This window comes from Nelumbo lutea, chromosome 3, assembly GCF_056320005.1.
Source record: "Nelumbo lutea isolate HS-2025 chromosome 3, American lotus-T2T, whole genome shotgun sequence".
Taxonomy (NCBI): domain Eukaryota; kingdom Viridiplantae; phylum Streptophyta; class Magnoliopsida; order Proteales; family Nelumbonaceae; genus Nelumbo; species Nelumbo lutea.
Window position 1 is genome coordinate 63,219,438 of NC_142686.1, and position 25,118 is coordinate 63,244,555.

General features: G+C 39.0%; 1 protein-coding gene across 1 annotated transcript; it reads right to left on the bottom strand.

Annotated features, from left to right (window-relative positions):
- Positions 1-1,631: 1,631 nt before the first annotated feature.
- LOC148865313 (putative methionine--tRNA ligase) lies at positions 1,632-25,118 on the bottom strand. The gene is made up of 17 exons (XM_088977898.1): positions 24,517-25,118; positions 24,242-24,386; positions 23,695-23,848; positions 23,368-23,523; positions 23,002-23,232; positions 22,670-22,813; positions 13,801-13,891; positions 13,446-13,552; positions 13,219-13,333; positions 7,368-7,486; positions 7,211-7,276; positions 6,960-7,088; positions 6,674-6,814; positions 6,439-6,559; positions 3,787-4,019; positions 3,548-3,649; positions 1,632-2,076 (listed from the first exon to the last, which is right to left on the bottom strand). The coding sequence occupies exons 1-17, from the start codon at positions 24,647-24,649 to the stop codon at positions 1,846-1,848; spliced, it is 2,418 nt and encodes an 805-aa protein (XP_088834024.1). The 5' UTR covers positions 24,650-25,118; the 3' UTR covers positions 1,632-1,845.

A 25,118-nucleotide genomic window follows, 5' to 3' on the forward strand; every position in this document is an offset into this window, starting at 1 on the left:
TAAGTTGAAAGATATAGTTTATTCTTTTATACAATTAGAATAGAGAAAAAGTATAAAAAAATCTATTTTGAATTAAAGGGTCAAATGGGTGGGTTAGGGTGGGTTAGGATTAAAGAGGGTTATGACCTACTTTGACCTACTAACATGGGTGACAAATGGGTTATTGGGTCAATATGGGTGGGTTGGTACTCAACTCACCCCCAACCCAACCCACCAATTTGTCACCCCTAGGGGTGAGCAAGAAAAACAAAAAAACTGAACTGAAATGAAACTAAACTAAAAATTCTGGTTAACCGAACCGATGAATATATCGGTTTGGTTTCAGTTAACTAAACTGACCGGTATACATATATTTATATATATTATATATTAGAAATATTTATAATATATGATATATTATTTGTTATTTATAATATAATAATACATGATTTTCAAATCCGGACTGGACCGGAGACCGGAAAACCCAGGAGGTGACCGGTTCCATTTTTCCCCAAATTTTGCCAAAAAACGTTGATTTGGTCAGCAAATAGCTGACCCAAGCAGTTGAACCGTTTGAACCATTCAACGATTTTGACCGTTATTTATTTATTTTTTTGTCAAAATGCGATTGTTCGATTCGAACAATCAGGCCGTTCGACACAGGAACCAGACCCCTGATTGGTTCATTGTTTAGGTCGGTTTTAAAAACCTTGTAATAATATATATATATATATATATATATATATATATATATATATATCATATTTTAAATTTATTATATAATATTATAAAAAAAAAACGATGAACCAAATGATGGTTAACTGAGTCAATCGACTGGTTAACTGATCAGCTTCGATTTTGTTTTAGTTACCGATTTTCCAAAAACCGATACCACCGTTTAAAGAAAAGGCCCACGATTCCATTAAGGGACCGTGAGCACCCCTACATGACATAAACTTTAAATTTTGGAGTCAAATGATGCCATTCCACCTGTGCTCAATATAGCCTAACCCATCCTCCAAACCGATATGTGAGTGTAGGCGGAATTCAATCCTACGTCTCTGCTACAAGCAGGAGGAGAACTTACCAACGAGCTAGATAGGACCTTGCGAATGCACTAATTAATTGAGTTCACATCTGCGCCCCACAATGCCCCACAGCACATCCCGGCCTTGTATTGGGAATATCTCCCGATTTATTCCCCCGTTTTCATTCACAAGCAAAAAGTATGATGTCAGTGGAATATTGGTGCTTTTAAAACCAATCTGTGCAACGCACAGATCCCTTGCAGTTATATCATCCGAGGTATTTTTAAGCATAGATACGGCTGTGCAGTATACATGTGGATATTGCATGGTAACAACTGTTCAGCCTTGTCTCCATAGAAAACAGTAAACCTAAACGTCCACAATTTGTCATTAGTGGATAATAGTGATAGAGGAAGAAAGGTGGAAACACTGAGCATTTCCATTCCTTTCAAATGGTATTAGGCAAGAAATACCCAAAAGGTTTTCATTTCAGCCAACAAGCAGCCCCGTTGAGACAGCCAGTAGCTCCCAAACGCTACCCTTATTTCAATGTCTTGTATGGTCATTCCTGATTTCCTTCTTTCACGTAATCAGGAATGAACAGATTGTCATAGTGGAATCACATAAAAAGAAACAAAAGTCACTTTGTTAAAATTCACATATTAACATGTACAAACCCCTCATTAGGAAATTGTTTCTTTCTTTCTTTCTGTTCTTTTTTTCTTTCATTTTTTTTTTTTTGAAAGGAAAATGCTTTTGTTGTAACATAAACAACAAACAATATGAACGTAACAACAAGAATATTAATGTAGTTTGGAAACTCATAAAATATAGGGATCTACTGGATGGTTCCTCCAGCTATGGATGCCACTTTACAAATACCTGCTGATGTGGTAAAGGGAACATTTTTGTAATGAGCCACTAACTCAGTATCAGTGTGCAGATCTACCTGTATCGTTTCCCAGACTTTCTTCTTAGGGTTGAGAACAGCATCAGGTTCACCATGAAACCCAGGAAATGTAATTCTCTCTCCCACAGGAGCAGACTGAGGCGGGTCTACCAATTCAACCTGGTGAAAGAAAACACCAATGTACAGAAGATGCAATTAGCACTTACATTTCAGACAATGATAGGGGTGGCAATTCTTGAATCTTGATTCAACATGGATCATAACACCCAATTTGTTAACTATCTCCCTCTCTCTAATGGGTGCAACATGTGCGACAGGTAAATTTAGATACTCTAAATGGGCGCTTAATAGTTTGATGGGTTAAATGGGTGAACAGGAGCTCAAACTGCCCTATTACCACCCCTATCTTCTAGATATACCAATCATATTAATCAATCTAGTATTAGCTTCTACATCTCTTGTATTTTAAATATAAGTTGTATGGATGGATGACTGATACAAAGAAATATTTAGCATATTGTTAAATGCCCATCCAGTTGTTGACTTCTCTTGAGATAATACATAACAATGGTAGATATCAGAAGATAACATACACTTGGAATTTAAGAACCTGTATTTGTCTTACTGAATCCAGTTTTGTGTGAATCATAAGAAAAGTAAGAAACCAAGAGAGATGAAGAAGAAAAGGGGAGAAGAAAAGAAGAGAGATTTGGAAAGCCAAAAGTTTAGGTGGCCATCTCAACAAGAAAAATAAATAAAGAAAAGCAGCACCAACAAAGAAAATAACTCAAGAAATTAACCATCTCAACACTCTCCCTCAAGCTGGGCATATATTTTAATCATATCCAGCTTGCCCAAATCAGTTTCTAGTATTAAGTTATTAACTTCTCAACCCCTTTTGCAAACACATCAGCCAATTTCATCTCAGAAGTAACAGCAGGAAGAAAAATTTGTGTAGATACTCTTTCATGAATGAATCCCTTCCAAATCATGGCCGTTAGGGAAGGGATTCAAAAGGCTAAAGAGATGAATATCAGAAAGTAGTTAATTGAAGGTGATCCAAAACTTGCAATTAGCTGGTTCCGAAAAGAGGATGGTTGGTGGTGTTACATATATGAGAAGGGGAAAGTTATTAAATTGCTACAAGGGGTAGAGGTGATTTGTAATTGAGTTAGAAGAGATGCTAATGTCTTTTATGATATGTTTGCTAAACATGGGGTGGGAAGGAATAGTGTCAGTCCACCTCAATATGCTTAATCCTATCCATATAGGACTGTGATCTTAGCTCTGCTTGTGAGAAAAACTATATCCAAATGATTGAAAAAGTTTTGGTTTTCCTCCTGTGTGACTTTACCGTAAATAAGAAACTCTCCCACCTTCTCCCATTTTAAGTATAACTTTGTTATTTATGCTAACGTTAATAATCATTAGCTGATATAAACTCTCTTCCAGAGGATGATAAGAAAAATAGAACCATCATGCTTCATGAGATTTTTTTTATGAATAACAAGAAAAAAATATTGAATAATCACATGGCAGTGAGGTAATCAAAAACCCAAATGCTATGTTGCTAATTAGAAGTTTTTTTTCTTTTGATGAATACTAATTAGAAGATTATTTTATTACTTACTTTCGTGTGGTCATTGTTGGAAGCGGCGAGAACCATTGCTTGTGATTTGACACCTCGCATGGTCACTGGCTTGAGGTTGCAAAGAACACAGACTCTCCGGTTCTGTCCATAGATAATATTGGTGCTTACTCATAGATGATTAAAATGAAAAAAAAAATATTGAAAGCATTGAAACAGTATAGAAACAAAAGGCAGAATTTTGACTAATGCCAGTATCAAGGTGAAGAGAACAAAAGAACCTGCATTTCTTCAAGAGAAATGTATTTGACAAGGCCACTAACAACTGTTCTTGGTGATCCTTCACCCACATCAATCTCTTCCACATAAAGGGAATCAGCATTTGGATGTTTCTGAACCTTTTTTATGAGGCCAACACGGATATCAAGCCTACTGATGGAAACTTCTACTTCAGCAGTTGCCTTTGGTTTGGCTACAACTGTAGATTTGTTTGGTCTTTTTTTGTCATCACCATCTGTTGGAAAAACGTTGAAACTTCATCCAAGTACCCAAAATAAAAGCTGTAAACAAACTGTCAAAGCTTTTTTCCCAGAGGAAGTTTCTGTATTTATGTATGTGGCTGCTCATTACATGTACCTTAAAAATCTACCACATATACTGAAGGCCATTACTATTCATGTATGTCAATCTAATACATAGCCTTCACCTTCTTTTACATAAAGAACTAGTTCAAATCACGAAATTTGAACTGGTTCAAATCCCTTTTACTCGCTCATCCTAGATCCTTTACATCTGTAATATGTTTGTGAATAATTATGTTCTTTTCTAATTTTAGGCATGAAATCCAATGTATCACTAAATCTTCTAATGATGTAATCATTATGCAGAAAATAATTTTCAAACATTGCAAACACAGGATAGTTCAACATGGGCATCCGTATCCGGTCACATGAATTATAAGACAGCAGATATTTCAACATGCTTAAGATGCCAAGACAGGCATGGACAGAGTAACCAATGATGAATCCAATTTTTGAGATCCAGGAGACATAGGAATACAATATTACTATCCAATTTAATAAGCTCACATCATACTTTTGATCATGAATTTTCATTAAGCTTATATCATCTTTAAATTTTCTATATTATTTATTAAAACAGACCATTTCAGAAGTGTCGACTTTATACATTCTAGGAATGTCCATGCAATATCTGGTATCACATTAGAAACACATTTTATCCAACACAGGGATCTCGGAATCATGGCAACTTGCTTAGCATACTCCATACAATAGAACAGATTACTGATTCTAACACTAGATACAAGGATACTTCTCTAGTGGGTGGAACTTCTTCAACATCAGAGGTGCAACTAATCTAATATAACCACATATTGGATGGGAAACAAGCATTCCCATCCATATCCTGGATATATAAGGGACAATGAGATTTATTCCATTTCTTGTTTTAGACTATTGGTATATATTTAGACATTTTAGCTTATGCAAATAATCAAAGCCATCTCCACTCCCCAAAAATGAGTGAGAATAGCATAGAGAAGTGACTAGGGCTACCAATAACATATATGCAAAGATACAAGTATCACTAATAAAACCCTATCTTGGGGGGTGTTGAGAAGAGTGATATTTTATGTCTATATTGGTGGCAGGGTAGATTAGGCAATTTAGCTTATGAAGGACACTCCAGTCCAGAATTGATTATAAACAGGGTTATTTATGTAAATCTCCTTTTTATCAGGTTAATATATATAGTGGGCCAACCGCCTAAGGAGGATTAAGCTTTCTAATCCTCTCCTAATCAGATCAGCAGTTCTTTTCCTTTAACATCTTCTTCTCTTCTCTTCTACTGTTTCCCTTCTATTCTCTTATCTTGTTTTTCTGTAGTCTTCACTTTACTGGTTTGCTGCAATATACCAAATTTACTTTTTTTTTGAAGAGTAAAGAAGAAAAATTTTATTAAATAAAAATAAACTTGTAATGTTTTACTTTCAAGTCCATCTCTCTATTGCAACCTAAATTTGAGGTGTCAAAACTTGTAATGTTTGACTTGATTTACTACATATATTTTATTTTAATTATATAATCCATGCTCGGATCACCCTTTTGGAAAAGGCTAGATGATGATGATGTATAAAATAGTCATAAAATGAAATAATCTGGACTACATTAGTCAGCTCAATAGGCCTTTCAGAAATTATGGTGTTTGCTTCCAACTTGTTTACATATTCACCAAGACAAATTTTGGTAAGTAATTAGGGGTGTTTGGCAAATCTTTCTACATGGTCTTTCGGGCTTCTCAAAACTTGAAAGACCAAAATTTGGTCTTTTTCCATTTGGCAATGAAAGATGGAAAGCCGGAAAGACTAATGCACTAAAAGGGTCACGGAATCCCAAAATGATTGAAAATCAAAGAAGCTTCAAATGAAGCTTCCAGTCTTTCCACCCATATAATCTTTCGTTTAACAGCCTGGTAGACCAGGATACTTACCAAACACTTCAAAGACAAGACCCCAAAAGCTTAGTACATCTTTTAGCCATCTGGGCTGTTGAAAGATCTTCCTAAAGACTTGCCAAATGGCATCTATAAGTTTCCACAAATTCAACAGTTACTGAACCCTCAGAAAGTTCTAAGGATCTACATACTTGAGTTGGACAAATTATTTGTTTGTCTTTGCTAGAACAGACTTAAACTCATGGACCATGGACCTTTTTTGGAATTGGGTATGTGGGTGTAAGATTTTACGCACATGAGCCATATGCAATATTTTCAAGCCTTTCTAACCTACCAAGACAACTGAATCATTCTTTACATACATTCCAAGTTGTGAAGATTTTGAAATTATTTTAGATTTTTTTATGAATATGGAAATTATTTTGATCACATAAAAAGAAAAGAAAAGGTGAAGTTATTACCTGAAACTTTGGTTTTCTTCAGTTGCTCAGCAACCTTGTTTGCTTCAGCCTCTGCCTTCAAAACCCTATCAGCTTGACTTCCAGCAAACTTCTCCCTAAAGAACTCCACCTCTTCATCTTTCTGTACAATAAACAAGATTCAGAAGATCAGCAGCCTGAATAAGACCAAAATGCCATTATGCAGAACAAGAATAGAACAAGAGAATACAGAAAGTTAACAGTAAAAGATTTATACCAATTCCTTAAATAGTGGTGAAGGCACCCCTATCTCATGACCAGCAGGTATAATCTCCCAAGGTCTTCTTGCCTTGTCCAGATCTCCTTTCTCATCACAAAGTGAAAGTTGTGTTTTAGGACAGTTAAGCTGCTTCAAAACCTTAAATGTTGGCACAAAAAGAGATACCTCAGAATGGATAACTGTAGTAAATATGTAAAATACCTAAAATAATATAATCAACAATTAAACATTAAAGAAGTGTTTTCTTTACACAAGTCTACTTGGTATGAAAGTGACAAAATACCTCAACAGAAAAAGATGGCATGAAAGGTTCCAATAGAGATGCAAGAAGATACACTAGACCAACTGAAGTTCTCATAACAATGGAACAGGAACATTGATCATCTTTGTAGAGCTTCCAGAACTGGCTATCCTATTTACCATTTAAAAACTAATTAACATACAGTGACAATTAATAACTAACCCACTGATCAATAACAAAAAAAACTAAAAAGTTCCTTAAACAGAAAGGAGTAGGAACGTTAAGAAACTTACTTGCAGATAAGAATTTCCTTCACTAGAAATGCTCATTGCAATTTTAAGACCTTGTTTTAATTTGACCTATGCAAAACATTTTTCTATTAAGCAAAATCCTTCTGAGGAAATGAACTAAACAAAAGAAACGGCATACTTTATAGATGCATTCATTTACCTTCTCCATTGATTCCACATATTGCTCAACTAGTTTACCAACTTTTTCTGCTAATATCTTGGTTAACTCATGAGTTTCTGCATCTGGAGCATCAGGAATGATGGAAGCATATCCTAGGCCTGCAGAAGCCAGAATATTAACAAGAACTGTATCGACACACATTTTGCACTAGGACAAGTTTATGAGAATCAAGAACAAATATGAATTTACTTGTTTTTTCCAGAAAAAGCCATTGAAAAAAAAATGAGAAACAAATGAAGTAAAACTATACTTAATAGTGTTACTTTTATAAGGAGCAGAAACATGAAACAAGTAATTTATTGAATCATACAAGAAACAAACAATCCAGTCCAAGTAATTTATCATTGATGTGTTAGTGTAGACTGTTTTTTTTATCAGAAAAGATTTCATTAAATAATAAAGATTAAACTTAGTACAACTGTTGGAGAATTCCAACACCCCTTGGTAACAAAAGTTTACAAGTTTGCCCAGAATAGATTTGGTCTGTCAACTCTCTGATTAACTAGAGCATCTGCTACCCCAGTTGCAGCTCTTCTCACCCAGCTGAAATTTGAATTTAATTGTTTTGCAGTGACATCATTTCCCTAAAAGCATGTCTATATTTCCAATGTGCTGCTTTGAGTTGCTTTGCCCATTGAATTACTAGTTCTGAGTCACCTTCAACTTCCAAATCTCTGAGTCACCTTCAATGTGTACACCTTTTGCACTACTTAAGACTAAGTTCTAATAATGTCATTGACTGAGAAAACTCTGAATAGATCCAATGTTTTTACCCAATGTGCAGCTCTCACAAAGATAGCTTCCGTTGGCTCCTCCTTAGACCTGCTCCTCACTGAAAATTCTATTGTTCCTGAAGGGATGAGGGATCCATCATATAGACGCCCAAATCTTGCGGAATAAAGGGGCGAATTTTAAAAAATTTTCTCTCCCTTCAACTGGGAATCGCATTCCCTATATAAAAAATCATATTTTCAATGATCAATCTTGAACCATAACTGAACCAGATCTGAACCAAAAGGAGTAGGGGAGGATTATACCTGATACGGAGAAATAATATCTCCCAACGAAGGTGTTCACGCCCAAGGAATGATCCAAAAACTGCTCCCACTGAAGATGGCACAGTGCAGGATGGAGCAGAATCAGCAGTGTACTTCTCCAAGAACTCTGTCATTCGCAAGAAACAGCAGGATGGCACGTGAGCACAGCTTCCTATCAATTCTTTCTCAAAGAACTGATGTCAAGATCGAATCTTGACTTTTCCCACAACTGGAGATCAAACTGGCAAACTGGGTGGCAAGAACAGGGAGGCGGCAAGAAAGAATTCTGTAGGGTTGCTTAATTCTTCCTTTTGTGATTTCAGCTCTGAAGAGGATGTGAATAATTGTCTTCTAAAGGCTGCCGCCCCCTCCTTCTTTTGTAACCCTAAAGGATCAGCTCCTAATCCAATTAGGAGCTGCTGATCCAAATCATATTTGGATCAGACATCCCCTTAGGTGATAAGGATAAACCCTTATCTTATCTACAGATTAGATCAGCCTTCTCCTAACCTCATTAGGAGGTTTCTAGATCTGAGTCATTCAGATCTAGACTCTCTGAGTGGATGGGGTTAAGACCCTATCCTATCTGCTGATCCATCTCAGAATTCGCCCATATTTAACTTATTAAAATAGTCCAGTTCGAAATGGGCTTTAGGCCCATTAAACTTATGTGCTCACTTAGCCTTCCTAACTGCTGCCCAGTTGGGTTTCCTTGTATGGCGTGGGACCCAAGCATTGATCTACACATCAGCCACATGGGTTCGGCCCAGCCTTTGTTACAAGGCCTGGCCGAGTGCACTACTATGGACAGTGCACCCCCTGAAACCCATCAAATGGGTTCTATGGGCCCAACACTTACCCTAAGTGGTCCCTGGGCCAAGCCACCTTGTAACACCCAGGGACTGTGGGCAGATGCAAGATTAGTCCATCAGGTATTACCCTCAGTGGTCTTACATTTAACCTCTCAGCCCATAATGATCAAACACTGCCTGACAAGAGAGGACCTCTCCCTCGGCTGCAAGGAACAGTGTTGCACTCTCTGCTTATATGGATCCCGAGAATTAAAACCCTTTGCAAACATTTTAGAAACCATAATATATATACTTTTATATCTCATATAAAATATATTTTTGCAAAAACAAATCTCAACGATTAATTGAATTCTCAGACTAAATCCCCGATCAGTGAGAGTGCATCCCCGATCATTACCTTTATCCAACAAAGGGGCTGATCCTATCACTATGATCACCCACTCAGATGAATTCTTAGACTGTCCTAACATACCCAGGTTTTGACCCCCGCTAAGGATCTCACTGATTGGTACATCAAAGACAGCCCAATCCGACACCTAGTGCAGTATCATAATCGAGTCTAGGGGTCGGGTGTAACTTTTCAATTTTGCCCATTAATCTCCAAGGTCCAGGGCAACACTGGAAATCTGGTCTAGTTCAAAGATTCAATTAATCCTACACTATATGTGCCTAGGGTCTCACCCTAGCAGCTGAGACAGGCCACCCCAACCGACTTGGTGGCACAACAATGTCAGCCTTATCAAGATAGGTCTCCCCAAACCGACCCACTGGCTGTGAACATTCTAAACTAACACGAGTCTCATTAAGTGTCCAGTTTAAGGGTATTTCACAGAAACATACCAGGGGAACATGAATCAAATATGCACTTTTATTCATTTACAATAAACTCATAAAGTACATCATTTTGATTGAAGCTAAGGGCATACAAAACTGTCTAACAGTTCCTTTCTTCCCAAATCGACCATACCAGGGTTGTTGTTACTGTCCTCCACATGGTCTTCCCTCTCTTCTTTTTTCCTAAGGATAAAGATGGAATTTTATTAAAAGAAAAAGGAAAAATAGATACATCAGAAAGGTGATAAGATATCACCAAAGGAAGAAAAACAACCTCAAAACTCCATAATGACCCAGAACCCCACAACTTACAAACATAAAGATTTACCTAGCCAATTCAAAGCAAAGCTCAAGGAATAAACCCAATACAAATCCCCATGGATACAAACATCACCAGCACATCAATTGACAAGAAGCAAAATCCCTCCCTGTATAACCACCAAGTCATCAGTCTTCAACTATGAGCATATCCTCCTGGATTGAGTCATCCTCATCCCATATCTTGCTTCCTTCCAGATGGACTTTGTTATCTCTTCTCTTTTTCTTCTTTCAAATTCCTCAAAGGCCTTTTAGAAACCTCCTCATCACCCCAAAAAAACAGACCCAGGCTCTTCCCTCTCTTTTCCTTGAACCTCGGGAAGTTTGGGTTCAATAAACTTGCCACTTCTTGTGGAGGGGCCATCTGCAACCAAAGAAACAACAGAAATATTCCCAAATGCAAAACATAAGAGGATGGGAGATTGATAAGTGAGGAATGGTTTCACCACTAGCCATACAAAGAAAATTGAGCCTCTTTTTCTGTAGCATGTCACAAGTGCTGGTTCTACCAAGGAACACTTCCCAACACAGAGGTTGTAATTTAGGTGGGACATGTTTACACTAGATTTCCTTTAATGGACCCCCCCCCCCCGAAGTAGAGTGATTTAAAAGGTTAAAGAAGGAAGAACAAGAGAACAAACCATTAGAGGATGGGGTCCATACCCTAACATTGTTCCAAAAAAACAGTTTCCAAAGAAGAAAGCAAAGAAATGAGTCACTCACATTCATTGTCCCTAAGGCCCCTCCTAAACCCAAAGTCCAATTGACCCCAGTTGGAGAGGTTACACCAAACTTGGAAATAGGTTCAAAGTTATAAGTTGAAAGGGAGTGATTTGTTGGATATTGTTGGCAAAGGGGCATATCACCATCCCAAAGATCCTCCCAAAAATATATTTTATTCTCACAACCCACATCAAACCGAATAAAGAAGGAAGGGAGTACCTTTATTATTGCTTTTCATGGGGATTTTGAAGATGTATGTGAGTCAGACTTTACATCCCAGCAATTCTCTCCTAATCCATAGCCACTTCCATAGCAGAGCCGCACTCCTCTTGATCATATTCCCTATTCCTAATCCACCCTGCTCCTTAGATTTACATGTTCCCATTTTATCAAGTGATCCTTCCTTTTATCCCCTAGTTCCCAAAGGAAATCCCTCATAATCTTTTCTAGCTGCCTGGCTATTTTGACCAGGATCCTAAAGGCGGACAGGTAGTAGATAGGCATATTTACTAATTTGGACTTAAGTTATTCTTCCCCCCAAAGAAATGTAACTCCTTTTCCACAGAGCCAGTTTTTTACCAATTCTTTCTAGGATAAGTTTCCAAAAACTTTTTGATCTTGGGTTTCCCCCAACGGTAGGTCAAGGTATTCTAGGGGCCAATTCTTTCACCTCACATCCAGAATTCCTGCCAATAACTGAATGCTTCCCTCTTCCATATTGATTCCTACCACACGACCAATTCACTTTAGGACTTGAAATCCTTTGGAATTATTGACTAAGTCCCTTAGATTTCCTATTCTCTCCTTATTACTGTCTTCATAGAAAATTATTATGTCATCTGCAAACTGTAAATGAGAGATAATCGTATCATTTCTACCTACCCTCCAACCCCTGATCAGATTGTCCAAATCACCCTTGATCATTCCACTTCGGACTTCAGCAATTATAGTGAACAAGAAGGGGGATAAGGGACCTCCCTGTCTCAAACCTTGTTTTGTTGGGAAAAAGGCGCATCTAGCAAGCCCATTTATCAGGATTGAGAATAAAGGTTAAGGTATTGTTACACATCTCATTGTATCGTAAGATACATATTGGTTTTCAAGTCATCGATGTGCCAAATACAAGACTTTAACAACACATGGCTATATTCAACAATTAGTAACCTTCCCTGAGATAGCATGGTTCAAAGCTTGAAAGCTGAAACAATTTTATTATTTTAATCTGAGTATTGCCCCCTTTGAATCACATGATAAAAAATTGCATATTGCACTTATCGATACTTAGAACCATGATTGAGAAATGTACTGAGCTAATACATCCTCTTATCCAGTTCCTCCATCTCCCCCAACCCTACCTTCTCTAACAAACCAAGAAGAAAGCCCAATCCACCATGTTAGAGATCTAAGATGGTTCATTAGTAAGATTTCAATGAAGTTCTTTCATCACTAAAACTGTCTCTTGAAATTAAAATGCAAATTTACATATAATGCCCAAATCAGATACATTTAGTTGATTAAGCTTGTTTTTGGCAAGGAATAGTGTTAGTTGAGACCCATTATTGGTTGGTTCTGATTCTTGAAACAAGGGGTAGGTGGAAAATTAAGGGGGTCCCAAATCTGCCCACAAGCCTTTTGTTGTAGACCCAACACGCTCCCTTTTGATAACATAAAATTGTCTCTTGCTGTATATTTATACAATAAGTTAAAACACATTGATGGGTCAATTATATTTCAGAAAAACATGTCTTTCTGATTCTATATAAAAATAGCAACAAAAGAGGAGGAATAAAACATAAAAATACAGGGCCATAGAAAAGTATAAACAGAGCTGAAAATTTTCAACTTCTATAATAATCCCAGGCACAATTCAAATTATAAATGCTTCTTATATCAGTTTTACTATCTTAAGCTCTGGTCTTAAGACATAAATACCAAGACAATAGCAACAATAATACATGGAAATAGAATTCAGATTCAGTCTTTAAAACAATTAAATAAGCTAGCTGACTATATTAGTATTTAGTAAGACAGAAGACCTATTGAACTATGCACAGCCTTAAATTAGAACAGTACCAATCTCATTCCATAAGAATGAAATTCACTAACCTTGAGGCTTGGCTATGAAGCTCAAAACTCGATTAATAAAATTTCCCAAATTATTAAGCAATTCAGTGTTGAGTTTGGCTTGCAGGTCAGCCCAGGTGAATAATGTGTCTGATACCTACATAATATCAAACCTTTGGAAAATAGTGACAAAATAAATTACAGAGACCAATACAGAAAACATGACCTTAGTTCTTCAAACCACCATGGATACCATATAACAGACTTACCTCTGGCCTATTTGTTAGTAAGTAATATCGCCACACTTCTGCAGGAATTTTTGTATCCTTTGCATCATTACCAAAAACTCCCACTCCCTTACTTTTAGAGAACTTTCCTGTAAGATTTGAGCAAAATAAGTCTCAATTCTCAAATATAGATATATCATCCAAGATCCAATTCTTACAAGTCTGATCACTCTTTTTCTTAGATTAATAACAAAACACCTCACTGAAAGTATTTCAGTACCCAGATATTATAATATTATAAAATTGAAAATTTTCAGGTACCTGCCAGCCATGAAGTATGACAACAAGGCAACCTCTAAATAATGGAAAAGCCACAAAGAAATGGTTAGGCACATACCTGCTTCATAATTTAAGTACTCTGTAACACTGATAGTCTTCATCAGTGTCCAGTTTTCGCCAGTTCCAAGAAGTGTAGATGGAAACATTACCTGAAAATAGCATATCCTGAAAATCAACACCTCATTAAGATATACTTAATTCCATGGTGCTAATCAGTTTTTATAATTACAATGTTAATCATTATTGCAAAAATGTATAGCCAGCCTGCAACGATGTTTTGTTTGATCCAGTGTGTAAGATTAAGGATTTAGTAGAAAGGGTCAAATCATATGTGAAAGCATGGTAATCACTGTCAATAAGTAATGGAGGCAGCAACCAGAAATAACGAAAAGAAAAGAAAAGAAAAGAGGAGAAAGTAGAGAACAGAGAAGAAGACAAAGAGAAAGGAGGAAGACAGAGAGAAGAGAACTAGGTCAAACTGATTGGAGAATAGATTAGAAGTCGCTAATCCTCTAAACCAGTTGGCCCACTACTTATATTTGAAGGGATGAGAGATCCATCATATGGATGGCCGAACCCTACAGGTAGGTTGGGCGAAATTTCAAAAATTTCTCTCCCATCTGGGAATCACATTTCCTGTTTTAGAAAATCTGCATTTTCAATGATCAATCTTGAACCTAAACCGAACCAGATTTGAAACCAAAAGGTAGGAGAGGGATATACCTGATACGGAGTAACAGTAACTCCCAACAAAGGTGTTCACGCCCAAGGAAAACTCCAAAAACTACTCCCACTGAAGATGACACAGTGTAGGGTGGAGTATAATCAGCAGGTGGTTCTTCCCAAGAACCGAATCCTTCAGCAAGAATTCGATGAAGGCTATATGAGCATGACTTCAGATAAGTTTTTCTCCAAAAACTGATATCAAGAACCCTTTTTGATTGCTCCTACAGGTGGAGAACGAACTGGCAATGGCGGCAGCAGGAGGAGGGAGCAAGAGCAGAAGATGGTGCAGTCTTACTGTTGCTCTCTTCTCTCTTTCTGTGATCTGAGATCAGATTCAGTTGATGTGTCTGGAGGTTCGCCCTCCTCCTCCTTTTATAGGCTTAAAGAGAGCTTCTAATCTCATTAGGAGTTTCCTAATCCAAATCCTTATTTGGATCTGGACTCTCTTTAAGAGATAAGGAAAGCCCTTATCTGCAGATTAGATCAGCCCTCCTAATCTTATTAGGAGCTTTCCAGATCCAAATCTCTATTTGGATCTAGACTCTTTGAGTGTCCCTATCCTATCTGCTGATCCAAATCCCAGAACCACCCCTCTTTAAATAATCTAATTATACTAGTTCGAATTGGGCTTTAGGCCCAATAAGTCCATGTGCTCATTCGGCCTTCAAACTGCTCACCAGGTGGGCTTCCTTGTATGGCATGTGACCCAAACATTGATCTACACATCAGCCACATGGGTTCAGCCTAACCTCTGTTACAAGGCCTGGCCGAATTCACTGTTATGGACAGTGAACCCCTGAGCCCATCACCATGGGCTCTTAATGGGCTCAACACTTACACTAAGTGGTCCTTGGGCCAAGCCACCTTATAAAAACCCAGGGACTGTGGACAGATACAAGATTAGCCCATCAGGTATTACCCTCAATGGTCTTACACTTAACCTCTCAACCCATAATGATCAAACACTACCCGACAAGAGAGGACCTCTCCCTCGACTGCAAGGAACGGTGTTGCACTCTCTACTCACATGGATCCCGGGAATTAAAACCTTTTGCAAACATTTTGAAACCGTAATATATATATGTATATCTCTATATAAATATATTTTGCAAAACAAATTTAAACTATTGAAATCAGCTGCCGGCAGCTTTGGTTTCCATTAGAGAGAGTGCATCCCCGATCATTACCTTTGGTTTGCAATGCAACAGTACTGGCGGTGCCAGTGTTTATTTAATATATATAGGGCGACAGAAAATAACAAGGGAAAAGACCCTTGTGCCCCTGAGTACAATAACAGACATAACAGAAATAAAAAACGAAATAAAAAACACTTTAATTTGGACAAACAGGCCCTAACAACTGCAACTAAGTTATTCTAACATTATTCCAACACTCCCCCTCAAGTTGGAGCATAGATGTCAATCATGCCCAACTTGTCACACAAATCTTTGTGCCGCACATGATGAAGACTTTTGGTGAAAATACCTGCAAGTTGCTCTTCCGAGTTGACATATGGTGTGCACACTTCTCCACTTTCAAGTTTCTCTCTGATAAAATGCTTGTCCACTTCAATGTGTTTCGTCCTATCATGTAGAACTGGATTAGCAGCAATATTGATGGCTGCTTTATTGTCACAGTAGAGTGAAGTAGGATTGTTTACTGCAAAACCCAGTTCACTTAACAGATTTCTTATCCACATGATTTCCGCAACCCCATGAGCCATCGCTCTATACTCTGCTTCAGCATTGGATCTAGCCACCACACTTTGTTTTTTGCTTCTCCATGTGACAAAGTTTCCTCCTACAAAGGCATAATAACCACTGGTGAATTTCCGGTCATTGACTGCTCCTACCCAATCTGCATCAGTATATACTTCCACTTTTAAGTGACTGTGTTTCTGGAACAACAAATCAGCTCCAGGAAACTTCTTGAGATATCTCAAGATCCTCTCTGCAGCCTCAAAGTGAGTTGTCATCGGGCTATGCATGAATTGACTAAGGACACCCACTGCATAGGCAATATCAGACTTGGTCATAGACAAATACAGAAATCTCCCATCCTCTCTGCAGCCTCAAAGTGAGTTGTCATCGGGCTATGCATGAATTGACTAAGGACACCCACTGCATAGGCAATATCAGACTTGGTCATAGACAAATACAGAAGTCTCCCCACAAGTCTCTGGAACATCTTTACATCTTTCAAAAACTCTCCCTGACTGTCTCCCAGATGGTGATTAGGTTCAATAGGTGAATCAGATGGTTTTACCCCCAACTTGCCTGTATCTTCTAGTAGATCTAGTACATACTTCCGTTGGGAAATAAAGATGCCCTTGTGAGAGCGGGCAACTTCAATTCCAAGGAAGTATCGTTAGGGGCCTAAATCCTTCACCTCAAATTTAGTGGCTAAGAATTTTTTTAGTCTCTGGATTTCAGCCTCCCAATCTCCTGTGATCACTATGTCATCCACATACACAATAAGAGCTGCAATTTTACCTTCACCTCTTTTTACAAACAAATGATCTGACTGGCATTGTTTGAATCCCATTTGTTGGACTTTTTCAACCTGCACACCTTTTGTTCACTGCCTCTGGCACAGAACCCTGGGGGTTGGGTCATGTACACCTCCTCTTCCAAGTCACCATTCAGGAAGGCATTCTTGATGTCCAATTGGTGAAGATCCTAGTCAAGATTTACTGCCAAGGAAAGGAGAATCCGGATGGAGTTCATCTTCGCTACAGGGGCAAAAGTCTCTGCATAGTCCACTCCATATACCTGTGTGAAGCCTCTTGCTACCAGTCTAGCCTTGTACCTTTCAACAGTTCCATCAGCTTTGTGTTTCACTGTGAACACCCACTTGCACCCCACTGGTTCCTTCCCTTCAGGAAGATCTACCAACTCCCACGTACCATTTTTATGTAAGGCATCGATTTCTTCCTTCATTGCATCTGTCCATTCAGGTTTTGACAAAGCTTCTGCCACGGTCTTAGGGATGGGAGCACTATCCACAAAGGAGAGGAAGGCACGGTACGAGGGTGAAACATGCTCATAGGACACAAAGTTAGAGATAGGATGATTAGTGGTACAAGATCTAACACCCTTTCTCTTAGCAATAGGAATATTAAGATCATTGGGGACATGTGAATCAACATTTAAAGGAGCAATGGGAGCAAGTGTACCTGGCTGATGAGACGGATCTGCCTTGGGTGAATCCGATGATGTTGGTTGCATAGTGTCCGGCTCCACGGCTCTTGAACTCTGCTGGATCTTATGACGACGATGGAAAACCCAGAACGGAGGAGGATCGAGTAAAGGAGGTAGTTGAATTTGAGTTGTCGCCTATTTCTCCTCAACCCTACTCTCCCCCTGAGGAGAAATCGAGAAGAACGGTTGACTCTCAAAGAATGAGACATCAATGGAAACATAGTACTTGCGGGCAATGTGATCATAGCAACGATACCCCTTTTGAGATGAGGGGTAACCAAGAAAAACACAAGGAATAGCCCGAGGGTCAAGTTTATCACGAGTAGGTGAGAGGTTGTGGACAAAACAACGACACCCAAAAACACGCATCGGAATGGTGGACAGCGGGGCTGTAGGGAACAGGAGCTGATGTGGGGCCTTATACTCTAGTAGCCGAGAGGGCATGCGATTGATGATATATGTCGCACACAATACTGCATCCATCCAGAACTGTTTTGGCACATTCATATGAATCAGCAAGTCACGAGCAACTTCGAGTAGATGAAGATTTTTTCGTTCAGCCACACCATTTTGTTGGGGTGTCCTGGCACAAGAGCTTCGCTGAAGTGACCCACTCAAATTAAAGAACTTCGTGAGATCACTATGGAAATATTCCTTTGCATTGTCCGACTGGAAAATATGAATTTCCGTTTGGAACTGAGTGAACACCATGCGTTGGAAATCTTTCACAATTTGTGGCACTTCATCTCGAGATCGCATAGGATAAACCCAAGTGTATTGAGAATAATCATCAATCAGCGTAACAAAATACTTATAGCCAGCCGCAGTAGGTAGAGTAACAGGGCCCCAAACATCAGAATAAACAATATGAAAGGGAAATTCAGATCTTTTATTTCTTAAAGGTAAAGAGCTTCTACAATGCTTACTCAACTGACAAGTTTGACACTGTAACTGACTCACTAACAAGGACTCAAACAACTTTGGGAACATAACTTTTAACAACTCAAAAGAAAGATGACTTAAACGACTATGCCATAAATAGGCCTGACTCTCACTCGACGAACTTGTGGACTCAGTTGCCACTAGACCAGCATTATTCTCCAACACGTAGAGACCGTCCACCATGCTTCCTCTACCAATCGTCTTCCCCGAGGTCAAATCCTGAAACACGCATGAAGACGGAAAAAATGTGACTGAGCAGTTCAAAGAGTGAGTAATACTACTAATGGACAACAAATTAATAGATAATTTCGGAACATGCAGGACATTTGGAAGAGTAAGGCCAAGTGGGAGAGATATGGTGCCTCGGCCAGCTATGGTAGAAAAAGAACCATAAGCCAGTCTTACCTTATCTCTCCCAGAGAGAAGGTTATATGTCTGGAACAAATTTGACTTACCGGTCATGTGATTTGAGGCTCCGGAGTTAATAATCCAAGGTGAATCAGTAGTATGAGATGACACATGGAAGGCTGTGGCATTACCTGATGTAGACGCAAATGAGGTAGAAGGAGTAGGCCCAGAATCCACCTGGCGGAGAGTCCTACCATACAATTCCAAATGTTCACGGAAGGAATTGATAATATCTTCCTTAGGGTCAAAACTGGGATGTCTCTCCTGAGTTAAGGAAAGACTATTGTCGATGCCAGATTAGCTGAGTTATACCTTCTTTGATTCTGCTGGCCTGGTTTCTTGCCCTGATCCGGTGCTGACTTCTTACCCAAATCCTGTGCCCATTTAGGTTTTCCATGGAGATCCCAGCATGTATCTTTAGTGTGTCGTGTCTTCTGGCAGTGAGTGCACCAAAGCTTGCTTTTATCTTCTGTTTTTTTCTGAGTGTCACCCCTTTTAAAACCACCTCCAACATTTGTATCTGAATTTCCCCGGACTGCTAGGGCAACTGACTCCCCTTCTACACCATTCATCACACTTCTTCTGCTTTCTTCTGACTGCACCAAGGCATACACCTCCTAAACTGATGGCAAGTCTTTACTACCCAAGATCTGTACCCTGATGGACTCATATGACTGATTCAGCCCTAGGAGAAAGGCAAACACGCGTTGCTGTGATACAAGTGACTTATAGGCTTTTGCATCTCAATCACACTTCCAATTCACGTTCTGATAGTGATCAAGTTCTTCCCATATTGATGTCATATCAGAATAGTACATCGAGAGACTCCTCTCCCCCTGCTTGCAAGTAGAAGATTCAGCTTGTAGTTGATATATCTTGGCATAGTGTCTCTGTTCTGAATAAGTGGACTTCGCTTGTTCCCATATCTCACAAGCAGTTTCAGCCCACATAAAGGTCTTCCTTACTTGTGGCAGCATTGAAACCAAGAGCCAAGACATCACCATACTGTTCTCTTGGTCCCACCTATCATGCTCAGCACTTCCATACTTCGGTTCCTTTACTCTCCCATTGATGTATCCTATTCGCCCCCTAGCAGTGATGTTTTATCCCCCTAGACCACTCAAGGTAATTCAGACCATCAAAGGGAATGACAGTCATGGGAAAGCTCATATCCATTCCCCCACTCACTCCATTGTGGCTCCCTGAGATTTCTGAAGTAGCAGAATTGTCAGTCGACATGGTCAAGCAGTTACTCAGTCCCACACACCGGATTTAGGACCCCTCCTTACTCCACAAAGCAATGCTCCACTCAGTTCACACCCACACACTAGGGTTTACCAACCAGATTGTTCACAAACCGTACCAAATTCTGGACAAAATTGAGGTAATATTCGGTAGTTTCAGACCTACCTATCAGAATTCTAGAATGGCTAACAGCCACTAATCAGCAAGAGAGATCCTTCTTGCTTATGGTCAACTCAAACCATTGAGAAGACAGGTCAACATTGACCTATAGGTGTCTTAACACACCAACAGGATCACACGATCCAAGACAACTAGGGTTACACAGGTTCGATAGCATTCAGCCGCCCCAGATTCATAGGGTTTTCACTCGGCCCATGATCAAGGAGAGTAAAGAGGAGAAAATTAGAGGGAGAACTGTACCAGTCGTAGCTATTCTGTAGTCCAGAATCAGATTTCCTTTCTGCTAGTCTGTTCGACCTATTCTTTGGGTTGATCGACCTATTCCCTTGACAGTAGGGTTGATCGGTCTGCTCTCTTTTAATCAGTATTCCTGCTCTGATACCATCTTGACAGTGTAGCCGGCCAGAGATAGGTGAAAGAGGAGAGAAGAGAAGAGAAGAGAAGAGAAGAGAGGAGAAAAGAGAGGGTTTGCAATGCAACAGTACTGGCGGCGCCAGTGCTTATTTAATATATATAGGGCGACAAAAAATAACAAGGGAAAAGACCATTGTGCCCCTGAGTACAACAACAGACATAACATAAATAAAAAACGAAATAAAAAACACTTTAATTTAGACAAATAGACCCTAACAACTGCAACTAAGTTATTCTAACATTATTCCAACAATAATCGAGTCTAGGGGTTAGGTGTAACATTCCAGTTTTGCCCACTAATCACCAAGGTCTAGGGCAATACTGGAATTCTGGTCCGGTTCAAGGTTTCAAGTAAACTTACACTGCATGTACCTCGGGTTTCACCCTGCAGCTGAGACAAGCCACCCCAACCTACTTGGCAGCACATTAGTGTCAGCCTTGGTAGGATAAATCTCCCTAGACTTGTCCAATGGCTGTGAACATTCTAAACTAACACGAGTCTCATATGTGTCCAATTTAAGGGTATTACATAGAAACACACCACAATAACATGAATCAAATATGTACTTTATTCATTTACAATAAATGTCATAATGTACATCATTCTAATTGGAGCTAAGGGCATACATTGTCTAACAATATTAGTGTAAATAAAATGTGTTTACAAAAATACCCCTGTTTGTGATAAATTCTGGATAGGAGTACTCTTAATAAAAAAAAGGAAATACTAAGCTATCCTACTGCCCCAAGCCCAAATACAAGAAATCTATTCCCCTCAACAATATGGGAATGGATAATGGTGTAAACTAATGGAAAATACTAGCAGTTCTCCACATCAATGGCAGCAAAGCATAGAACCACATTAATTTCTATGACCATAGAAGACTTATTTTTCTTTACTTTTACTTCCATTTTTTTTTTTTTGGACACTGTAGTGCACTCGTTTTACTACAAAATCAACTCGATCAGTTATTCCCTTACTGTTTTCTACCGTTAATTGTTTGCTTCCAACAAGAATATGCTAGGTTTACTGACTAGACAATGTGAGCTCCTTTCTTAACCCAAACCTAAAATATCAGCCTGAATGGTGACTCCTAATATTGATGTTGATTATTTCTCCTGGGCTTGACCTAGTCATCAGACAGGTCTAGAGAGGAAATGCACCAGATCCAGGCACAAGAAGAGAGGAAGGGAGATGTTCAATACAGCCTACCTGCCATCTTTATTTCAGGAGAATCTTGGATCTGGGGGCATAGAACCAATATATGGGTATGGTGCTCCCATTACTTGCAACTGTCCTACTTCTCAAGAATCAGACCTAACCATTAAATTGATCTAAACTAAAACTATGGTTGTACCATATATCAGTTTAATTAGATGTCTTTTAACCATCTGATTTGGGGTGTTATTTGCAGAACTACTTTTAAATTTAAGAAAAACTGTTACCCGCTTGTCATTTAAAAAAAGTATTACCAGCCAGAGAGTTGGAATTCTATAAAAGCTGATTTTTGACTTTGTTGATCTTCTAAGTGGGACTTATCAGACAGTGGGTTAAATACTCCAAGTGACAAGTTATGGGAATCCATGCCCTTATACAGATAGTGTGTCCCCGGACCCCCTACTTTAGCCCTTTATTTGTTATATTTGTCTTCTTGTGCCAGTTTCTCAAGAATCTCAACTAGAATGTACAACATCCAAAACAAAAGGGCACTTATCATTTGCCAAAATACCAAAATATATGGTTTTTCCACTGCAGTCTCATTGTAAGATAACTTACAGAAGTCAGCACTATAAGGGATTATGCATGCTTACAGTATGAAATGGCACATTGTCCTTGCCCATAAACTGAAAAAGCTCCACATTTTCAGGATTTTTCCACCATTTCTCCCATTCATCTGTGTAGCATTTAGTGATTGAAACATATCCAATAGGAGCATCAAACCATACATAGAAAACCTATCATTAGAGTAAAATCAATCAATATATGTAGTATGAACATACAATTTTGTAAAATTATACATAACATAAGTTGTACATACCTTAAAACAAAAGGAGAAATGGAATAAAAATGTGGTAAACAAGGATATAGGATATAGCCAATATAAGATGAAAACTATATGTAACACTATATCAATCTTATTTACCTTGTCTTTGAATTTCTCATGTGGAACAGGAACCCCCCACTTAAGATCCCTGGTAATACACCGTGGTTTTAGTCCCTCTTTTAGCCAGGCATTTGTAGCTTGAACAGCATTCTGACTCCACGATCCAGCCACTGACATGTTGTTGATATACTCCTCTAACTTATGCTTCAACAGTGGGAGTTCTAGAAACATGTGATCTGTATCACGAATATGTGGGGTTGTCCGACAGATCTGCAGACAAAACAAACTCAAGTGAAGTAGAAGAAACAGAAGATTGAAACTCCAAAATGTAGCATGTTCAAACTTCCATCAATTTCAAGTGCAACTCATTCTACAATCCTAGCAGGTTAAAACTGCACATTATACCTTGCATCTAGGATCCTTTAGTTCTGTTGGATTCAACATTTTGCCACATTTTTCGCACTGATCACCTCTTGCAGATTCATAGTTGCAATCTGGTGTAGGGCAGGTGCCCTCCACGAACCTGTCAGCTAAAAAGCGTTTGCAAGTGTTGCAGTAGAGCTGTATTACATTAGAGTTTAATGGCGATTCAATACCGTATATCATGAAGTTCAGGTCAAAGGGGAAGACAATTCATAAGGTACAAATTATTCCACCAAACAAACAGAAGACATAAAGCACTGGTTCTTACAAACACATGGAAAGCTATAAAGAAAGAACATGAAGACTAGCCTGCTGCATAGTGTTTTCTGAAAGCCAATTGTTCTCCGAAAGCTTCTTGAAAATTGCTTGGCAAATTTCAGTCTGCTGTGGAGTAGATGTTCGCCCAAACTCATCAAAACTTATGTCAAACCACTTATATACCTCATTATGAATCGCATGGTATCTGCATGGATCACATACACGAGTTCAAATATAAGAATAAATGAATGACTAAAAGGAGAAGGAAGAGAAGAAGAAAGGTCAGAAGCCAAGGCTACCCTGCTAAGATGCTTTAAATCATGTAGTTTAATTGGAAACTGTTAGAGCACCACTTTCTAACCATATCTATCTTTCTTTTTCGTAATAGGTTTCTAAGTATATCGAACTTAAATCCTGTGTATTTTCTCCTTCCATTTATTGGGTTTCGTATGAAAGCCTTGACTTCGAGCTCCGGGCAAAATTAACTTAATCTGCAACCCGGCAGCTAGGCTCAACATGGGTTCACTCTGAACTTCCCAGATTGTTGTCAATTGAAAATTAACCTATAGAGTAGATTTGAAGTAATAAAAGCACTTACTTGTCGCAAATCTGCTGAGGGGTGCAGTTTTCTTCCATGGCTTTTGTCTCAGTCGCTGTGCCATACTCGTCTGTACCACATATGTAAATGGTGTTGTATCCACGGAGACGGCAGTACCGAGCAAAGACATCAGCACTCAAAACACCTGAAAAACAAGATTACTCAATTATTAACTCAATTAGAGAAAGAAGGGGAGCAAATTCAAATCAGTACAAAAGAAAATTTGAGAGCAGAAAACTGCAATTTACATAAAGAGAGAGAGAGAGAGAGGTTACAGCCGATGATGTTCCCGAGGTGGGGAACATTGTTGACATATGGTAAAGCACTGGTGATCAGAATGTTCCTACGGCCCTCAATGGGGAGTTTGGGGATTTTCCGATGGCCGGCGGTGTCTGAGACATCTCCCATCTGCAAATTCTCTAGATTTCTTCAGGGTTTTAGAAAGAAAGATTAGGAGGAGGGCATGAAGGAATGAGGTGATATGAGAATTGTGTTGGAGAATAACTCCGGCTCGAGGTGGTTAGGTGGTTTTGTTTTTACTGGATGTCTGGTGTTGGTTAGAGAGGTTCAGTTGTTTTGTTCATCCCCTGCTGTTCTCTGCGCCGTGGGTGGATGGACGGCTGCTTGTTCCAATCGGCTGCGTAGGTTGTGCCACAGACAGAGACGCTTTCTTGGTGTGTAAGAGAGAGAGAGAGAGAAAGAGAGAGAGAGAGAGAGAGAGGACCAGGGGAGGGAGAGTGGAGAGAGAGAGAAAGAGACGTTACAGCCAGCCAATCAGGACGACGGAATGAGAAGAAACCAATTGCTGGATTTTTTTAATAAGCCTATGTTTGTTGGCAATGCAAATCTGAACCGAAAACAATTTCGCAGTCGGTGC